The sequence below is a fragment of the Drosophila erecta genome, unplaced genomic scaffold (genome assembly GCF_003286155.1).
Source record: "Drosophila erecta strain 14021-0224.00,06,07 unplaced genomic scaffold, DereRS2 tig00000055-arrow-pilon, whole genome shotgun sequence".
Lineage (NCBI taxonomy): Eukaryota > Metazoa > Arthropoda > Insecta > Diptera > Drosophilidae > Drosophila > Drosophila erecta.
The window spans coordinates 17,069,085-17,088,122 of record NW_020825200.1 but is presented as its reverse complement, the minus strand read 5'-3'; the positions used below and the strand labels follow the sequence as shown (position 1 = coordinate 17,088,122).

The following is a 19,038-nucleotide window of genomic DNA, read 5'->3' as shown; positions in this document are numbered from 1 at the left end:
AAGCCCCATCATCACCCCACGCCCACTCCGCCCCCTGGAAAAGCCCCCTCCATCAGCAGAAACTCCAAGCGGCACTTAAGTGACGCTCCAGCAGCTCAACTATCACCGTGTTCGTATTCCTTTTATTCCAGGTACTCACGCAGAAAAAAGGTATATTGTATTTGTACCATTGCATCGCAGAGGCGGTAAAAGCTATGGATTTCGATCTTTGTGTGCAAGCGCCTGTAATATAACCTTATTATTGGTTATACAACGAGTTTACTAGGAACAATATTACGATGCAATATTAAACCATTTTAAAATGTATGAACAGGTATTTGAAATCTAAAAAGCTAAACACTGATTCAAAAGTTAATCGTGCTTAAAAATATTTAACAGTGGCGCTACACTTTTGAAACGTTTTTACAATCCATTTAAAAATGAAAAAAGTAAAACATCTTGCCCTTATGTTTTTATAGTTAATAGAAGGTAAACTGTATGTTACATTATTGTATTTAGATCATGAAGTAATAACTAATAGTGTAAAAATCGCCTGACCATGAACATTTTCTAGTAAAGACGAGGTATCACTCTATTTTGATGTTCCTGGCCAGTGAGCATTTTGACGTCTACAATATAAACATCATTTACGCTGTTCCTTTTGTTTTAGCCTCGCTGATTTTGTTTACCTGAGCCTCAAAGCCGCTGTCGCTGGCCGACGGAAAGAGATTTTCCGAAAGAGAGAGAGTGAAAGAGTGAAAGTCCGACCACCCTTGGGGTCAGAAATGTGGCGTTACCATACGCGACTCGCTCTTTCTTCTGGCACGCCTGCGCCAATGAGAGGCGGAAAACTCTTGGGAAATTCAGGCCCACTCCGAAGACCAAAACCGAAACCGAAACCAAAACCAAAAACCCGACTTCAGTTGCCATTGTAATGCCAACGCAATCGGCACGCGTTTGGCTTTCGCGCCTGGCGGGTTTTATTCGCTGACAAGCCAACACAAAAGAAGAACAACAAAGCTCGCTGAGAATCGGGGAAAATCGCAGTGTGTTGGATAAAGTATAAATCATGTGCGAGGAAATCAAGGCAATTCGGAAAGTCGACGGACTTGAGCCAAAGATGAAATCAACAGCGAGAAATTGCCAGTCATAAAAAAAGGGTTTGTGTTTGTTCCTGTTTCGTGTGTGTTTGCGTGCTAGTGTGTTTGTGTGTGTTGTGCCAAAAGGGAAATCCCTTAAACCCCCCTACCCCGCAGGACCCTTAACCCCTGACTTCAGCTAGACTCCCCTATTGTGCGTCGTGTACAATTAGAAGGCATTGCCAATCGATTTGTGTGAAAAGCCAAAGCTAAAACTCAAAAGGTGGACGACGCCAGTCCTCCAATAAAAAGCGAACTGAAACCGGGCAGGCAAAAAATAAGGGACAAACCCATATAAAAGAATGGAAAGGCCACCGAAGAAGTTCCCTCCAGTTGGCAGGTGCGCGTAGCCTGAAAAATGAAGTTGAACCGACCCGAAGTTGTTGCCTGTCATTCAAAGGGAATGGCAATGGAATGGCAATACAGAAGAGGCCAGCGTGGATGGGATGGGATGGGGAAATAGGACTGGGGATAGGAATCGGGGGACAATATTAATGAAAGACGTTGCAAAAACGTCACGTTTCCCCAGTCAAATTGAAATAATAATGAAGGCATTGAAGAAATGTCACGGCTCGCGCCTGACAAGTACTGACTTGAAAAAGGAAGAAATCCAGTGGAATTTGCATGAATATCTCAAAAGTAAAGTTGAGCACAACAAGTAAAGTTAATAATTTCAGTGATATAAAACATAACAAGCTTGATAAGAGGCATGCCCCAAGAGCATGCCATTCCGAGGGGAAACGCACATCTAAGTTCGAGTGACACGCCTAAGACAGCCCATCCCCAAGGAACATTTTAAAGACGTTAAGACGATTCCGTAGAGTACTGAATAATAACTCAATTAAACTCAAGAATAAAGAAAATAAGTATGAAAAAGAAAGCAGATAATGTTTTGCAGGAAATATTCGTTTTTTCCACATTGACTAGAAATATAGTGACTACAAATACAAAATTTGAATTTAAGTTATTACAAAGAAAAGTGCATTTAAATATATAACCGATTCTAACAGTAGTCATAGAAAGTTATTAAATAAAGTCCTACTGTTCTAGGTAATAGAATGCAAAACCTCCGAGCACTTTATAACACCAACAAAAACCGAAAATTGTTAAAAGTCTGGGCTTAAAACTTTTAATAGCCAAAAGGAACTTAAAAGCGTGTACATAAACTTTTCAAATAGAATTAAACTGATGTGAAATACGACTGTCCCAAAAGAACACTAGAAAGACAACGAAGCGCATAATTTCCCACCATAAAAGCCCAAGCAAATTCAACATAAATTTGATTTTATGCACAAGATGCTACAAGTGAATAAAACACGAGCTTAGTGACAGTGACAGTGCGAGCGTGATAGTGACGATAGTACAGTGAAGCATATGCCCAATAAACAGATGGCCCATAACCATAAAGCGAAAGTGTTATGGCCATTACCGAAGGGCAAGGACCCTTCTCGGCGGCAGGGCCAAATAACTTATGCCCATCGGCCCGAACCGAAATCGCAATTTATGACAGGCCCGGCAACTATTTAAGGAACCATAAAATCCCCGAAAACAAACAAAGTTTATGGGGAGTGACGATTGCATTTTAAGATCCCCGACATAAAACAAAAGCCAGGATTTGGGCCTCTTATTAACTCCCAATTTTATTCGTTCCCACCCCTCCAAAAGGAAACGCAAGTGCTTCCAGCAATAAACTTCCACCGCCAACTGTGGCGACCAATAGTCAAGGAACCATGGCCACCAGTACGTCGAACATGTCCCGCAACGGTGGCTTCTGTGGTGCACTGCAGCGGGCCCCGCCGCCGATGCCGCCGACCCTCATCCGACGCCTGAGTAGCCGGGAGTGCTACGGAGTGGGCAAGGTGAAGGTCATGCTGCGGGTGGCGGACCGGGACAGGAACTCCGGCGGAACTGAGCCGGACTTTATGGCCCTGGACAAGAAGAAGCGACAGGTCACGCTCACCGATCCAAAAACCGCGTGTCCGCCGCCCCAAGCTGCCCAGGAACGGGCACCCATGGTGGCCGCCCCCAAAATGTTTGCATTCGATAACCTCTTCACCGGGGAGGATAAGCAGGTGAGTTTCGTCCTGGTGAGATTATGAGCTTTGAGCTCTTTTTATTCAGATGCACAGAATATATAATAAAATCTACAAACAACAACCAGTTCATAGATATAAAAGAAGTTTTCACATTAAACTTCCAATAAGATTTCGATACATAATTATTATAAACAAAAAAAAGTTTAAATATTTTAAAAATCGTTTAAAAAATATTTGGTCTTATTTTATTGTAAGAATCATTATTATTATAAGTAAATTCATAAGGACACTCTTAGTTAGAGGTAAATAGGACATTTTGTTGCAAGTTAAACAAGGGCAACCGTTACCAAGTAAACTAAATATTTGATTGGTTACTGTTGACACAAAGTATCATTTAAATGGCAAATAAACCATATTAACAGCTCTTAATTCTTGATAAACAAACAAGAACTTAATATAACGGTAAATACAGTATTGACAATAAAACCATTCATTATGTACATAAAACTACAAAACTTCCGCCAACTGAGAGCTAACACTTTGCTAGTGTACTTTCCTTTTAAAATCAACAAAACTTTCCAGACTTCTCGCGATGTTATTTGCCTTCAGAAAAATTTCCCTAACGTAAATATTGAGTTGCAATTACAAAAGTTAAATTGACCGTGTGAATCCTTTTGTGAATAAGAACAATGCCGCACATCTGCGCGTTATATGAATATTTTGCGCAAACAAAAACTGTCCCCATTTTGTCTCGAAGCTATTGCCATTTAACTTGTTGAAAGATTACAAAAGAGGTGTTAGTAATTCCAGAGAATAACAAGACACCACAAAATACCACAATCAATCTTCATAATTCATAGCAAGCAAAGTTCCTTTGCAAGATTTATGACCCTCGAAGTGCAATCACTCATAAGGCAATCCCTCAGACCCAACGAAAGAAATACCCCCAATAGAATTAACACATACGCGTATTGTCCTGCCCCATCGGATCTAATCAGCAATCGAATTAACCCCGCAATCGAACCCAATTCCAGCCATTAAAGAGAGCCCATTAGTATGCCTTGTTAGCCGCCACCCACTGACCTCCACTCCACACCTATTCGTTTTCTGTACACTGCAAGAAAAACCATTGACGTTCTGCAAATATTTTATGAAACGGAATTGGAAATCCCCTCTATTTAATTTATTTACCTGTTGAAAGGGAACCCATCATTATTATCAACTCTCATTTATACGTGTATTATAGTTTAAGTTAAGTTTGCAAAAGACGCCAATGTTCTAACATTTTCTCTCTGTGCATCGTATATTCCAGTCGGATGTGTGTGCATCGGCGCTGAGCGAAGTGATACCCGCCGTGCTCGAAGGCTCCGATGGCTGCCTGCTGGCCATGGGATATCCTGCCACCGGCCAGGCCCAAACGGTGTTGGGGGAGCTGGGCGGTGGTGGTGGCAGTGGGAGTGGGAGTGGCAGTGGGAGTGGCAGTGGGGGGACGTGTTCCCTGGGAGCAGCCCCCTGCGCCATCGCCTGGCTGTACAAGGGCATCCAGGAGAGGCGCCAGAAGAGCGGAGCGCGCTTCTCGGTGCGGGTCAGTGCCGTGGGCGTCAGTGCCACCAAGCCGGATGCCCTCTCGCAGGACTTGCTCATCTCGCATGCAGCCGGTAAGCATATGGCAGACAGGAGGGGCCTCTGGCCAGGATCGGGGATCCAGGTCAGCTACTAAATGTGCCACTACTTATTATAAGCTGAACGCATTCCTTCCTTTGCACTAAATAATTGTCTTTATTTATTTAGCTTGGCGTTGAATTTATAACTTTACTGCACTTCAAAATACCTTTATAGCCACACAAACAGGCTGTAAAATAAACAATAATGTTAGCCTTAAGCTTAAGAAGGAATTTGTATGATCATCAGAAGCATAAATTTGATTTTATATGCTTGCTTAAACTCTTTATATTTTATTTCAAAATAATTAACTTCTTCAAGGAACATAATCAAGCCATGTGCATATAATATTAAAGTTAGCTAATCGACATGAACAGTTGGCTCAATTAACCAAGGCCAGCGAGTACACAGAAAAGCTAATATTATTTGCTTCTAGTTACCCTCCTTAGCCGATCTTTGCTTAACTTGGCCTTTTCCTTTAATTTTGGCAGTTAGTGCTGGCAAGTGGTCCACCTGTTAGATGCCAGCGGGCAGAATCGCCGGCAGAATAAATGGCTCCGCTGTGGGCGCGTCCAGGGGGCGTGGCGTAATGTTGCCCCTGGGCCAAACAATGATGATGATGACTGGGGCGGGTCGGGCTCGGGGTCGTAACTGGCCCAATTTGAATAAACTTAACCTGGGCAGCAGTTCCGACACCAACCCCACCTTCTTATCATCAACGGAACAGCGCCCCCTCCTTATCCCCGTAGAATACGGCGTTTATTCCCACATAAAACCTAATGCCCTTTTCATTCACTCCCCGCTTCTTCTTTTTCGGTCTCAATACTGGAACTCCGGCTCCCACTACGGTTACACAGAATCTGACGACTCCCCGGGGATTTATTTGCGTGACGACTTCCTTGGCGGTCCAACGGAACTACGTGCACCCACCGCCGAGCGTGCGGCCCTTTTCCTCGACTCTGCGCTCGCCGGACGCTTAAAAAGTTCCGGTTCCACGGCATCTGGGAGTTCTGGATGTGCTGCCCCCCTGGAGTCCGCCCTCATCTTCACGCTGCACGTCTACCAGTACAGCCTGTCCCGCAAGGGAGGTGGTAAGTGTCCGACACAATGTTGTTGTCGTGCCCTGCAAACTCCGGAGCAGTAAAGCTTGTAAAAGTCATAAAATATGGCAACAACTACAATGTATGGCGTAGATGCAGTGCAGCTACCATAACTTAAATTATCTATCTTCTGGGGGAAAATGCAGGAAATTGTATCTTCATTTTCCTTTTTTAAATTTCATTGAACAGTGTTTTCATATTGAGGATTTATTGGCCAGAATCTTATAGATTAACTACAGTGTTTCTTCATATGTTGTCTGAAAATGGGCACACATGGAAGTGCAGCATGGTTTTTAAAACTTTTTCTGATGACCCAGGGTATTTCATTCTTCGGCTTCCGAAGTGCTCACTTTTTCCTGTTATTGCTATTGTTGCTGCCACTTTTGTTGCTGCTGCCACTCAAGTGGCCCGCTAAATGCTTCACTACCACTAGACGGCAGCGCCATTAAAGTGTCGCATTTCCTCCACTCCAACACCCAACGCCACCCCCATTTAAACCCACTCCCACCCACTTGTGTTTTATTCAAACACAGAGAAAAATGGAGCAAAATATCAATTGTGCACATATGACTTTACAGTTTGGCTTCAAAAAGAAAATTGAATTTTACTATGAAACTATTATAAAGAGATAAAGATAAAACTTTGAATTGATGAGAGCAAATGCTGTCAATATTTTCTCTCTGTGCAGTCGCTGGCGGTCGCAGCCGTTTACATATCATCGACCTGGGCGGGTGTGCGAATCGCAGCGGGGGACTGCCGCTGTCGGGGATCGGGAACATACTGCTGGCGATACTATCCGGCCAGAGGCATCCCCCACACAAGGACCACCCGCTGACCCCGCTGCTTAAGGACTGCCTGGCCCCCATCACCTGCCATGTGGCCATCGTGGCCCATGTGCGACCGGAGCAGAGCTACCAGGATGCCCTCTCCACCATTCAAATCGCATCCAGAATTCATCGGCTGCGTCGCAGGAAACATCGAGTTCCCATGCCCCTGGCTGTGGGCTTGGCCCAAGGACTCGGCGGCAACGGCTCCTCGGCGGGATCGGGTGCAGATCCCTCGAGCTCGGAAATCTCTGCCGACACTGTCATCTATATGGGACCCAATGACGACGCCACGGATGGGGAACATCCGCCCGTATATCTGCCATCGCTGACTGCGGGGGATAATCGCGGGGTGATGAGTAAAGCCCTCAAGGGGAGTGGGCTGGAGAAACCCCCCTCGAAGTCAGCTTCCAACAGTCCCATGATGATGAAAAAAGCCATGGCAGCGGAAAAAGGTAAAACACTTCTATTGCTTAAAAGTTAATTTCACAGTTTTCAAAAAATATTTTCTATTTCTATAGTATTTCACTTACAGTATTTCAAATTTCACTTTCTTTCCGATTTCAGCCAAAAAGCTTCCTGGAAGCCACACGGGCAGCTTGAAGCGCCAGGCGGGAGCGGGAGCCTGCTCCTCCCCAACGATTCCCCACGAGCAACCACAAATGCAGGCCATGGGATCGCCTATACCGATACCACGGCACATGGTGTCCAAGGGTTCGATGGTGCCCTCGCCGAAGGGATCGCCCATGCGAAGAGCCCATCCGGGAGCAGCTCTCGAACAGCTGGAAGCGGGAATGAGGAAAATAACGGAGGAGCAGTGGATCGATGGACCCCGAGTGTCCAGGGCCAAGGTGGCGGAAGCTCGGCATCTAATGAGGGAGGTTAATCATGTGAAGCAGTGCGAAACCTGGGTGGATGGTCCAAAGTCGCAGTCCTGCAGATCCTTGACAGCCGGCAATCTTCCAGCAGCCGGCGGAAGTCAGACGCAGGGCTATGGGTTTATGGATGCCCACAAGAAGACCATGATTCGACAGTGGGTGGAGAATCAGACAACGCAAGTCTTCCAAAGTACAGTGTCCGCCAGTAACTCCCCCACTGCCTTGCACTGGAAACTCTCGCAGTTGAAGCAGAAATCCCTGGACTTACCAGACAGACCTGCTTTCAATCCGGAACCCTCTTTGGATCTCAATCAGCCGTGCTTCGAGAGCTTACCCCTCCTGGATCCTGCTCCACCGGATGGCGACGAGGACGAAGACAGCGGCCCCTCAGAGGTTCCCCCTGCTCTTCCATTATTGGATGATCCCCTCGGCTCCAGGGACATATCGCAGGATAACCTGCATAGGATGCTCTCGCGGCATGTGTCCAGGGAACAGCTTCATGAGGCTGAACTGGTGGCCAGTCGAGCGTCATCCTCGCATCATCCATCTCAGCGGAGCATTGATTGTGGTCTGCAAGTCACGGAGGAAGAGATTGCCAGGACCATGTCCAGAGATCGGGATCACGATCCCAGCGCGCATCCTCTATCAGCTTTGAGTCACTGCGACAATATATCCTTCGTGTCCAGCTTCAACATGGCCTGTGAGTCCTTCAGCGAGTGCGGCGAAAGAGCAAGGTGAGTTGAAATACTTCTGGAAATTAAGTTAAAAACTCCTAACTCATCGAAAGTTTCCGTCCTTAAGGATAAGCTTTTTAATCGTACCATTTGTGTGTCCATTGCATATTTCATCTTTCGTAGACAACAGTTTGATCAGCTGGCTCGCCTGCATGAGATCTTCACCTCCCAACTGGCCATGGCCGAGGTCACGCCCTCCGCCGCCCTTTTCCGGACCGATATTGGAAGTGTGTTCAGCGAGCCCGTATATCACTTCAATGTTGGCCAGAGTAGCGTTTGCAGCGAACCAGCCTACAGATTGACCCCCAGTCCGCCAAAGCAACCGTCGCACAGTCCAAGTCAAGGGTCACTACCCAGCTTGAACGGCATCATGGAGATAGCAGGGATGGATGATTATGCTCTGCTCCGCCAGCCAGACGGAGCCTCCGATCCCAATCTGCAGAAGGGAGAGAAGAGATTCACCCCGCAGCACGATGATATTTGCGAGTTGGATGAGAAATCCATGGCGGCAGCGGTGGGCAAGCGAAATTCTCTGGAGGATGCACAGCACAAGCTGAACGAGATCACGAATATCCTGCCCCTGGCTGCCCAATCGCGACTTCCCCTGCTGCCCCTGAATACCAGCTCCGAGGCCTACGACAGTGGCCATGACTCCAACTCCACTCCGAGGACTTCCAAGCATTCGGGCATATCCCGAAGGGCGGAGAGTGGCTATCACAGTGTGGCCACCGTGAGGGATTCGGATGAGAGTAGCTTCGCGTCCGGCATGTCCAAGGGCCAGCGGCATCGCATCACCGTCTCAGGAACGGGAGCAGTCACATCGGCGGGCATTGGAAATTACCAGAGGCAGTGCCACAAGAAGCGACATCGACAGGATCAGGCTGGCAATAATAAAGGACTCTGCAACTGGCTCTTGACCCCCTTTTCCTGCACTTATCCAGAGACTGAGGGTGAGATCAGCGATTTTTAAACAGCAACAAGACACCGCATCCAAGTCCAAAACGCCCACCAAAAACCACGCAAAAAACCGAGCTAGTCCAGCATTCAAAATGGCCAAACACAAACAAGCAAACGCAAACCAAAAAGGAAAATATCATACAGTTTTAGGAAAACACGACTAGATTCAGGTTTAAGGATAGAGGATCTTTGATAGCGACTGATTAACTTTTACTAGGCGACGGCTGCCACCATCAAAAACCAAACACAAAAACCAAAACAAACATACCACGCGGAGAAACGAACCAGTGGAAAAGAAATCATTCAATTTTAAAGTAATCTAATAACTAAATACCTAACCCAATTACCTAAATAACTCATAATAAGATCAGTGGACTTCGCGGCGGGTGTAAGACAGTTTAAAGCTCCTTTAAGTGAAATTATGAAGTACGTTGGTAGGACACATGCAACTAATCAGCGGTTTTGCGATAAAGTAAAGTACACATATCTTGGACCCATCTGTATTTCATTTTACACAAGCACCACAGACTCTTGGCAAAACCATATCTATAAAATATCAACCTTTTAACAATTTTACATTTTTGAGCTGTTTCTGTCTTACACCAACCCGACCCACTGAATACGCTATAAATCAATCGAATCAATCACTCACTCACTCACTAAATACACGCATAAGTTCAAACGGGGCTTTAAATATCTTAAGTTGCCAGCTAGCATAATGCCGGATAGTCGAGATACATTTGGAGGCTAAGGATCACAGTGCGAACAAGAAGTCTCGACTATCTCTATTGTATCTATAAATATTGAACGTAAATATATTATTAACATAATCAGGCTACAATCACTATGACTTTACAATGCAGAGATACATCTATATACATACACTATATATACACGCAAACGTATTTATATACACACTCAATATACATACATATATCATATAGCTATTTATTGTTTAGTTTGGGTTATCTGTTCGGGCAGTCGATTTAAGATCAAGTATGCTAAATGTTGAATGTTTGCTTATTCAAACGATTTATTGCCAATTATAAGTTACAAAATGTTTAAATTAATTGTTAGTTAGCTAAAGTTATACACATCTACTACTAATCATGAAAAGAGCGACAAGAACCAATGACTATAAAGCGAAACGGTTTTTGCACAGTAGACAAATGTTAAACATACAATTTTGTTGCCATTTTTGCCTAAATAAACTATGTTACAAAACGAAAAACGAAAAACGAACAAAACGAAATGAAGTGAAGTGAAACCAAACGAAAGCATATGGAAATTCAACAAAAAATAAATAAATTATATATTTATCAGAGATACATATACTATAAGGACGGCGAGTCGATGGATGATTTTAAGGAAACCTATTGCATATTCTATATAAATAACGTAACAAACATATTATACAAAACATAATGATGCAAGCAAAATGAACGACGCCCGGAGGTATGCAACGAATTGTGTGCCATCTGGGGAATAGCTAAAATTTTGTGCCGCATTTTGTTCGTTTCGATTCGATCATCAACCTATAATTATAATTATCGACATTCCTTCATTGCCTTTTTAGTCAGCGTCATCAGCATATAAACAAAGCAAATGTCTAAGCCATGCAAACACACTAATTATATTGCATTATCCATACATATTTCGTACAATTATTATTCCACTTATCAAGCGTAGTTAATCACCCACGAAAACCGCTCTCGTATGCTTTAAATTAAAAACATAATCACCAAAAGCCCAAAAGCCCAAAAGCCTAAAAACGCCCCCACTCACAACCGAAATTCTTTCAACCCAACCCAAATTGCAATGTGCAACCTGGAAAATCCAACCTACGTACATATACGATACATTCAAACATACATCTATGATGGAGTCGTCGACTTCGGCGCTGAATACAGACTAATTATTTTTTATAATATAAACAAATTGACAGCTGGTTTTATTGCTAACTGGGTGGGACACGTGAATGCGAAATGCGGGGGATGCTCCATGGAGTTCAAGCCGGTCTATGGAGGACCATGGTCTGTACTCGCACAGTTCCTGCCATTTGGCTGGAACGTTGTTTGCCTCAGTTGTCGGGCAAATAAAGTTGACGTTTTATAGATAGAGACATGTGCGATACACCCATCCAATGTGTGTCGTAGATCTAAACGTGCCACCCCCGCGCCTTGCCCCAAAAACAGATGATGGAAACGTGCGGGGCGGCGATTCGTCGAACAATAAAACACGAAAAGGAGAGCAGGACTTTGCAGAAGTGACGTTTGTATACCCTGCCTGCTGAAAGGGGAAAGGCTGAATAGAGCATCCTTTTGAGGGGTAAGTATGTGGAAAAGTCAGGCAAATGTGTTTGCACTCTCCTCGATAAATACTGCAATCTTTTGTAGTTGACTGAAGAACCCTCAATACAGATAAATAAAATTGAACCCTTAGCGTATAGAATTGCTTCAAAATTGTTTGCATTCCGAATAGGACTCTTTTGCAAAAGAACAAACAAATTATTTTTGAAGAGCATAGACTTCCAAAAACATGCTAGTTTTAATTTTGAAATTAAAAATTAAAAACTTAAAATATTAAGAAAAGAGCCAAATGAATAGGACGAGAAAATGGTCTAGAGGCAGGCTAACTTTTAGATATCTTTTTGTTATGAAATTCTAGAACACATAAACATGCTTATAAAGAATGTTCCATCGAATTATTGTTCCACAACTTCCAAGATACCCTCATCGCTTAGGGTACAACAATAAAATGTGTTGGCACCTTCTGGCAAATGCCGCGCGTTCTACAATGCGAAAAAGTCGTATAAGTAAAGTTCTGCCCCGCCCCCCATTTACATCCTTCACTTTTCCCATCACCCCCGCCCCCAGTCGAGTTTTCCCCGTCCAAGAAGCCGGCAGCGATTTTTCTTGTTTGCTGCCTGCGTCTTCGTCCTTTGTCTGCCGCCCTTTTCATGTCGCTTTCCTCGCAAACGTCGCCATTTTTTGCAGCAGCAACTCCAAGGCTTCCCGCTTTTTGTACTTTTACAACCCTCTTATCGGGAAAACTTTAAATTTTCGCATTCGCAATTCGCAGTCACAAATGCAAATGATGCCCCGCCCACAGCCTACACTATTCAAAAAGTTATTAAGCTTGAAGTCCCAGGCTATTTGGCGATTTCTCGAATGATTTTTTCTTATTTGTTATGCCACTAAAACACTTCATAATGAAATCGTCCCTGGAATAATGCAGTGTGGAAAAATACTAATACAACCTTATATCTAAGAAATTTCTAAAAATAAATACATTTATTGTTTATAACTTAAAAATTAACTGCGCTACAAATTATTCTTGCCCATTTCATCAAAAGCATTTTTGGTTTATAGGAGAAGAAACTTTCTAACTTCAGACTTCTTTAAACGAAACTGCTTGGTTTTTCTTTAGGTGTGGATACATTGTGGAAAGAAAATCATAGGAACGGGTAACTGCGGAATCCTTTGGCTGTTCGCAGGGAGTCTGTTCACCATATGTTGCCAATTGAGGCGAAAATCGAAAACTCGTCTATGCTGGAATTGTTTATGACCCCAGCGGATTGAGAACATTGAGGGACTGACTTTCCGTTTACCCCAACGCTGGCTCCTCCCCTTTATCGCATACCCCACCCAAACCCCACTAACCCACTATTCCATCACCTTTTTCTGCTTTTCGCTTCAACTTTTCCCCATATTTCCCCGAGTTTTTCTGCTGTCGCCTTTTAATTATGGCTCGCAAATTATTTTCGAATTTTTCCATCATACTGCGGAAATAAATGTTGACTGCAATTTCCCACCGTCCACCGCCCCCGCGCCATCTCCTTTACCCAATTCCGAACAGGATGGAAAAGGATTCGAACCATTTCTTGTATTTTTCCTGTGTGTTTTTCTTCTTTTGCATTTGGCCCCTTATTTTTTACCTCTCGGTTTATTTATTTCGCCAGGTAGCAAGAGTTTCCAGAGTCCAGGACTCGGAGTTGGAGCTGGAGCTGGAGTTTCCTGATGGAGTTCTGGTCCTGTTCTTGTTGCTGCTGTTGTTGTGACCTAAAAAAATATTCACACTCACTTCACTTGTCAAGTTGAATAAAGCAAAACGCTGCCCTGGAATCACGATGGGCGTTTTTGTGGGCGGAAAGCGGAAAATAGTCATAGTTGGGAAGCGGAAAAATTTATAAAAATTCGTATATGCAAATACAGCGCATTTCAGATTCGTAGTTCGGCTTGGCAGGATGCAGTCTCAGCTCAAACAGATTTGGTAATAAGTAATTAATTTTTCACAAATAATACTGCAGGGTACAGAAGGTAAGAACATTTTTTATTTATAAGAATGCATTTGGATTTTGCCCTACAATTTGTCACTATGGTTTGATATTTGTATTATATTTGTACATATTTTAAGGAGAGATATTTAGCTAATTAGTTCGCAAACAACTTACACACTTGTCACACCCTGTACCGTCATATATGTTTGTGCGTACACTCATTAAAATTCGTCCCACTTGCAATTAGAGTTTGTCATTTGACAGCAACGCGAAAATACATAAAATATATTGGTGACAAGCGAGGAACAAATAATAAAAGCGACAAAAAAGAAACACACGCGGAAAACCATTGATAAATGTCATCACCGGTTTTCCATTCAGAGTTGATCAGAAGTGGAAAATAGATTTTATAATGTACACTTGTCATGTGAAATTTAACAATTCTCTATAAACTAAATTGACAGGAGAATGTTCTGTTCTAAATCGATGGGTACTGTAATAAATAAATACAAACTTAAATTTAAAACTTTTATAAATCATTTATCGGGGAAGCATGAATAGAAGTGTCCCCAGTAAAGCTGTCTTATAAATATCCTTGCTAAATTAGCTTCCTTAATTCATCATTCGCAATTATTGTAGTCGCTTGCTCATCCACAAAAGCCCTCCATTCGGCTTCACCCAACCTTTTCAGCCGGCGGAAAGTACGAGTTAAGGTACCCGCCACAAGTACTTATCGGCAGATACTGTATCCGTATCCAAAGAGTGCGATTGCCTTGTTATCCAGACCAAATCAATTGATAAGCCCCCCGCTGAAAGACAGAAACCATTGGGGTAAGCATTTGAACGATTTCGAGCGATGAATCAGCAACTGCTTGGAGCGACTGGCTGGAGGCACTTATTGCGCATTTGTAATCGCCGATATATCATTATAATGTGTGGGTGACACACCAGGGAAGCCGTAGAAGTCGGCTCCCCATGTGCACTCGAAGAAACCCAGTAATAGGATCAGGCTTTTCCGCTTATTTGTATGCATTCTCAAGCGCTGCGCTTCGCTTCGCATTTCCTGCAAGTTTAGCCAACTAAGCGATATTCTTCAGTGTAAGAGCACAAGGTGCTTGAGCAATTACAAAAACATGAGCAAACATGAACACGGCAATTGAAGGCGGGTGAAATGAAATTTAATACGGGTCAAAACTCGATTCATGGAAAATTAAGCGGTACAACGAAACCCTCGAAGCGGAGCGCGGTTAGGAATAGGGGAACCCAAGGAGCTGGTCAGGTGGAGGAGCTGGAGGACTCCACGGCCTTGCCGAGCAGGTGCACAAACAGTGCGGTGCCGCACACCTGCAGATCCTCGCCGGCGTCCTCCTTGATGCTGTCCACCAGCACCACGCCATACTTGACCACAATCATGACCAGCACCATTCGCAGATAGAGGAAATTCCGTTCCACATAGGCCAGAAAACCGAGGGACACAATGTTGCCCAGTACCGTAAGATTCCGCAAGCCGTCGCTAAGGGCACAATCTCGCCGATCTTTCGCCAAGCTGCAGCGCAGATCGCAAACCAGGGGAAGCACAAAAAGAGCGTGTCCCAAGGCAATGGGACTCAGCCCGGTGGACCGCACATAGAGATCCATATTGGCCAGGGGCAAAGGCGCCAGTTCCAGGACTCCGCTCGTTATGTCCCTCAGCTTCCGGCACTCCTCCGGCTCTCCGCTGGCGAAGATGGCCCGGAGCAGTCCGAAAACCGCCGAGAATCCGACCACAACACAAGCTGCCATGGCGAAGGGGTGCTCCTCCGGCAGCATTTTCCGGCCGGAACAGACAGCCGAGGCCAGCAACAGGCCATTGTAAACAAAACGCAGCCAGGGACCCGAGAGCGGTTCGCTCATTGCCAACTATCGAGTTTTGGCACCAATTTATGATTTATTTTATGGAAATGAGTCTCAGGGAAAGGCTTACTGACTGAACCCAGTCAGAATATAGGAAATTAGATGCAGAAAACCACTCTCAATGGACGATGGCTTGTTCTTTTGAAATAAACTTAGCCAACATGTTTCAAAAATGGCATGTTTTGGCTTAAAACCCCACGTCTTATGAGGGATGCAGGCCTAAACTATCGGGTAAATGCGATGCCGATAGCAGGAAGCAGTAGCCCCTGCATAAACAACAAGCTGCCACAGCCCTTCATCGAAATTGTGGAACAATTTGGCACTCCAGACGCCCCAAAATTCGATCTGAAGTTTTTGATATGGCCGACGCATTTGAGAAATTGGGAGACTTCAGAAAGCTTCAAGGTCCTGGCCGCGTGGATCTTAGGGGTATCCGCATTTCCGATCGCCACAACTACTTCAAGAACTTTGATCCACTCCTTAAGGAAGCTGCTTTTAAGGTTATCCATGCAGATGGCTACAAGAACTCCCGGCAAAAAGCTTCGAGCCTCCTAAGTGCCTTGAAGATAAAAACCTCAATCACTGCCTTGAAGTCGAAATCAGTAGAACCCCTGATGTGCATCGAGCTGAACTGCGACTTCGACGTGGTTCTTATGGCCCCGGAATCCCAGATTTACAACGAAGTTATCAAGTACTTCACTGATATGTTGGTTTAAAGAACGTCCTTTGATTGAGAATCACTTCATTTCATGAATGTTAGCTAATACTGGTATAACAAATATAATTACGCCCATCCACATTTAACAATATTCAAAAAAATACAACATTTAATTTAAACGCACTATTATTGTAAGCGAAGTACATATCAAAAAGTAGTGGGAGGCATCAATTTTTTAATTAATTAAACGAATATGCGGGTACAGGTTTAAATAAGTTAGATGCGGCTATTTACAAAAAGTCCTTTTATTAGGAGTACGTTCCATTTTTTCTGTTTCATATGCACATCGCACACATGTAAGGGTAAATATTTACATGCATCAAATTTGGCATTCACGCAAAATTCGCTTACTCTTTACGGTAATAAACTTTTACGTACCGCACAAGAAGAAAAGCCTAAATGGCAAAAATAAGCAAAAGTACGTGTACTTTAATGTTAACTAAATGTACACAATTATCGTCAAAAAACACGCGTGGTGGGGTGGAGCAATAAAACCCACCGAAATTCAGGAAAATTTAAAACCGAGGGAATCCCATTAAAATCAACTCAGATTTCGCACATAAACACGCCAAAGTTTTTACTGTATACATATATGCAGAGCAATACTTTAAAAATGGAGAACCATCCTTTCTGGGCGTATTTCATTAAAGTTGCTTTTAATTATTCCTTAAAGTATATTTCAAGTAACTGCTGGACTAGCTGGTATAATTCTGATAAATGAAAGACGAAACATATACCTTTAAGCTTGGGTAAATGCACAGAGCCATGAAAACTGAAAGCATAATATTATTTAGCATATTTTAGACATGCCGGCATGCGTTTTCTAAGTGGTAAAGATATTCAAGAATGTGCTGGAGAATTCGCCGATATGGTATTTCAGTATTCCCTCTTTTAAAGCACATATCTTTCTGTGTGTGTGTGTGTGAGAGTGTTGGTGTTAGCCCGATGGGATAACGAAGCGAATATGCAACTTGGCAACACTTGAGCATTCCAGGCACGCACCACGCCCCCAACCACAGCCCCCGCCTCCTGGAAGCATAAAGAAAAATAATAATTCAACTTTATTTGTGCCACACACACACACACACAGTCTCGCACACAGTCACAAAGCACGCACACACCTACATGCCAAGGATACGTCGACGCGGAAGCGGGACAGCAATAGAGATGCGGAATGGTAGGATCTTCCAGCTGTTCCCTGTCAACACCAAACACAACAACAAATACATCGAGCATCCGTGGTAAATTTAATCGAAAGCGTGTAATTGACCTCAGTAAATGGCGAGGAATGGGCGTGGAAATGGGCGTGGAAATGGGAATGGAAATGGAAATGAAAGTGGGCTGAGTTGAGGAACGGGCTTTGTTGGAAGCTTAGCCAACTACCATCAAATCATTATCAGTTAAATAAACGACAGCCAGCAAGTTAAAAAGATAACGAAGCTGCGGAACAGAAGCTCCAGTTCCACGACAGCAGCAACAGATGATATCTCTGCCACAGGAGCACCGCCCCCATTCCCATTCCCATTCCCATACCCACACCATTTTTGGCTTTGATTCGGATACGGATTCACCCCCTTGCCACGCCCCAATCCCGCTCCAATAGACAGACGTAAGCCGCCTCGTTTTATGCTAATTCAAATGGAAATGGAGCCAGTCAGCAGCTGCTCGCCGGATTGCGAGTGGGGTGCACTGGGGGAAACGCAACTATAGGAAGGGTTTTCAAAAAAGAGTTAAAGCAATACAAGACTTTAGAATAAAATAAAAATAAACTAAAAGTCTGGCTAAAAATAAGTTGCGTACTTAATGCCCATCAACGTGACATCTTAGAAAAATGATGATAAAAGAAATATGTCTGAATCATCTGGGTCTTTCTATGAATCTTATAGGAAATTATAATCTTTTAAATTAGTTAAAAATAAAAAATATAAGAATCATCAAGCATTTATATAAGTTTATATGCTGACAACTATATCGTAAATAAATTATAATACAAACTACTAATGTTTGCTCTTAGCTATACACGATTTCTCAGTGTACTGGAGCTTGGGAAGAAATGAGCCGCGGATGAGGGACACCACAAGTTGTCAACGGTGTCGCCGAAGTCGAAAGCAAAAGCAAAAGCTCGTTTCATTATGCGACGGGCGCTGGGGCCAGTGGGCGTGGCTGGCGCCTTGATCGGGCCCACAGATAGCCGTGCTACATATGCAGATGTACGGGATGCGGATTCCGGCGGTGGGAACTCGGAACTCCGAGCTCAGGACTCAGAGCTCGAAACACGGAATACGGAGCACGGATCCCAGTGGCTGTGGACTCGACTCGCTGGCCTTCCTTGTAAGGCAAATTCGCCATGATTTTCATATAATTTCCGCATCATAAAGCTGCGAAAGTAATTTTCCACTTGAAAGCACAGCGCAGCCAAAAAGTGTGAAGCTATAGGTTTTGGGGGGCTGGTAAAAAGAGACCACGAGGGGGGGGTCAGACATTTGTCCAGCCAGGACCTCAAGCATCCTGTGCTCTATGAGTGTGTGCTGTTTTACTTCCTGGTCTCCGAATTCCAGGGTACGTTTTGCCATAAGTAGTGAAGAAAGTTACAAGAAGTGTAAGTTCGATACTTTTGATCTTACTCTATCTAATCAAGCTCTTGATGCATTTTTATTTTCACCTCATCTATAAAAAATGTAAAATTATGAACCGAGTTTTAAAATACTGAAAAACTAGTAAGTTATTATTTAATATTTTAGATTCCACATTGTCTTTACGAAAGTTTCTGGCCCATGTTTATGTAAATATTTCTTAAGATTTTGTAGCGAATGCATGTTCCTACTAGGTATCCCATAGT

General features: G+C 43.7%; 3 protein-coding genes across 3 annotated transcripts; 2 read left to right on the top strand and 1 right to left on the bottom strand.

Moving 5' to 3' along the window:
• Positions 1 to 687: 687 nt before the first annotated feature.
• On the top strand, positions 688 to 11,244 carry LOC6542409 (kinesin-like protein CG14535). Its single transcript, XM_001970171.3, has 7 exons — positions 688 to 1,139; positions 2,784 to 3,190; positions 4,467 to 4,812; positions 5,674 to 5,907; positions 6,605 to 7,195; positions 7,308 to 8,352; positions 8,476 to 11,244. Exons 2-7 carry the CDS (start codon positions 2,849 to 2,851, stop codon positions 9,320 to 9,322), a joined length of 3,405 nt encoding a protein of 1,134 aa, XP_001970207.2. The 5' UTR covers positions 688 to 1,139; positions 2,784 to 2,848; the 3' UTR covers positions 9,323 to 11,244.
• Positions 11,245 to 14,750: 3,506 nt separating this feature from the next.
• Positions 14,751 to 15,548, bottom strand: LOC6541528. The gene has a single exon (XM_001970169.3). The coding sequence runs from the start codon at positions 15,479 to 15,481 to the stop codon at positions 14,864 to 14,866; it is 618 nt and encodes a 205-aa protein (XP_001970205.1). The 5' UTR covers positions 15,482 to 15,548; the 3' UTR covers positions 14,751 to 14,863.
• A 225-nt stretch (positions 15,549 to 15,773) lies between these two features.
• LOC6542655 lies at positions 15,774 to 16,265 on the top strand. Its single transcript, XM_001970168.3, has one exon. The coding sequence runs from the start codon at positions 15,841 to 15,843 to the stop codon at positions 16,195 to 16,197; it is 357 nt and encodes a 118-aa protein (XP_001970204.1). The 5' UTR covers positions 15,774 to 15,840; the 3' UTR covers positions 16,198 to 16,265.
• Positions 16,266 to 19,038: the final 2,773 nt, after the last annotated feature.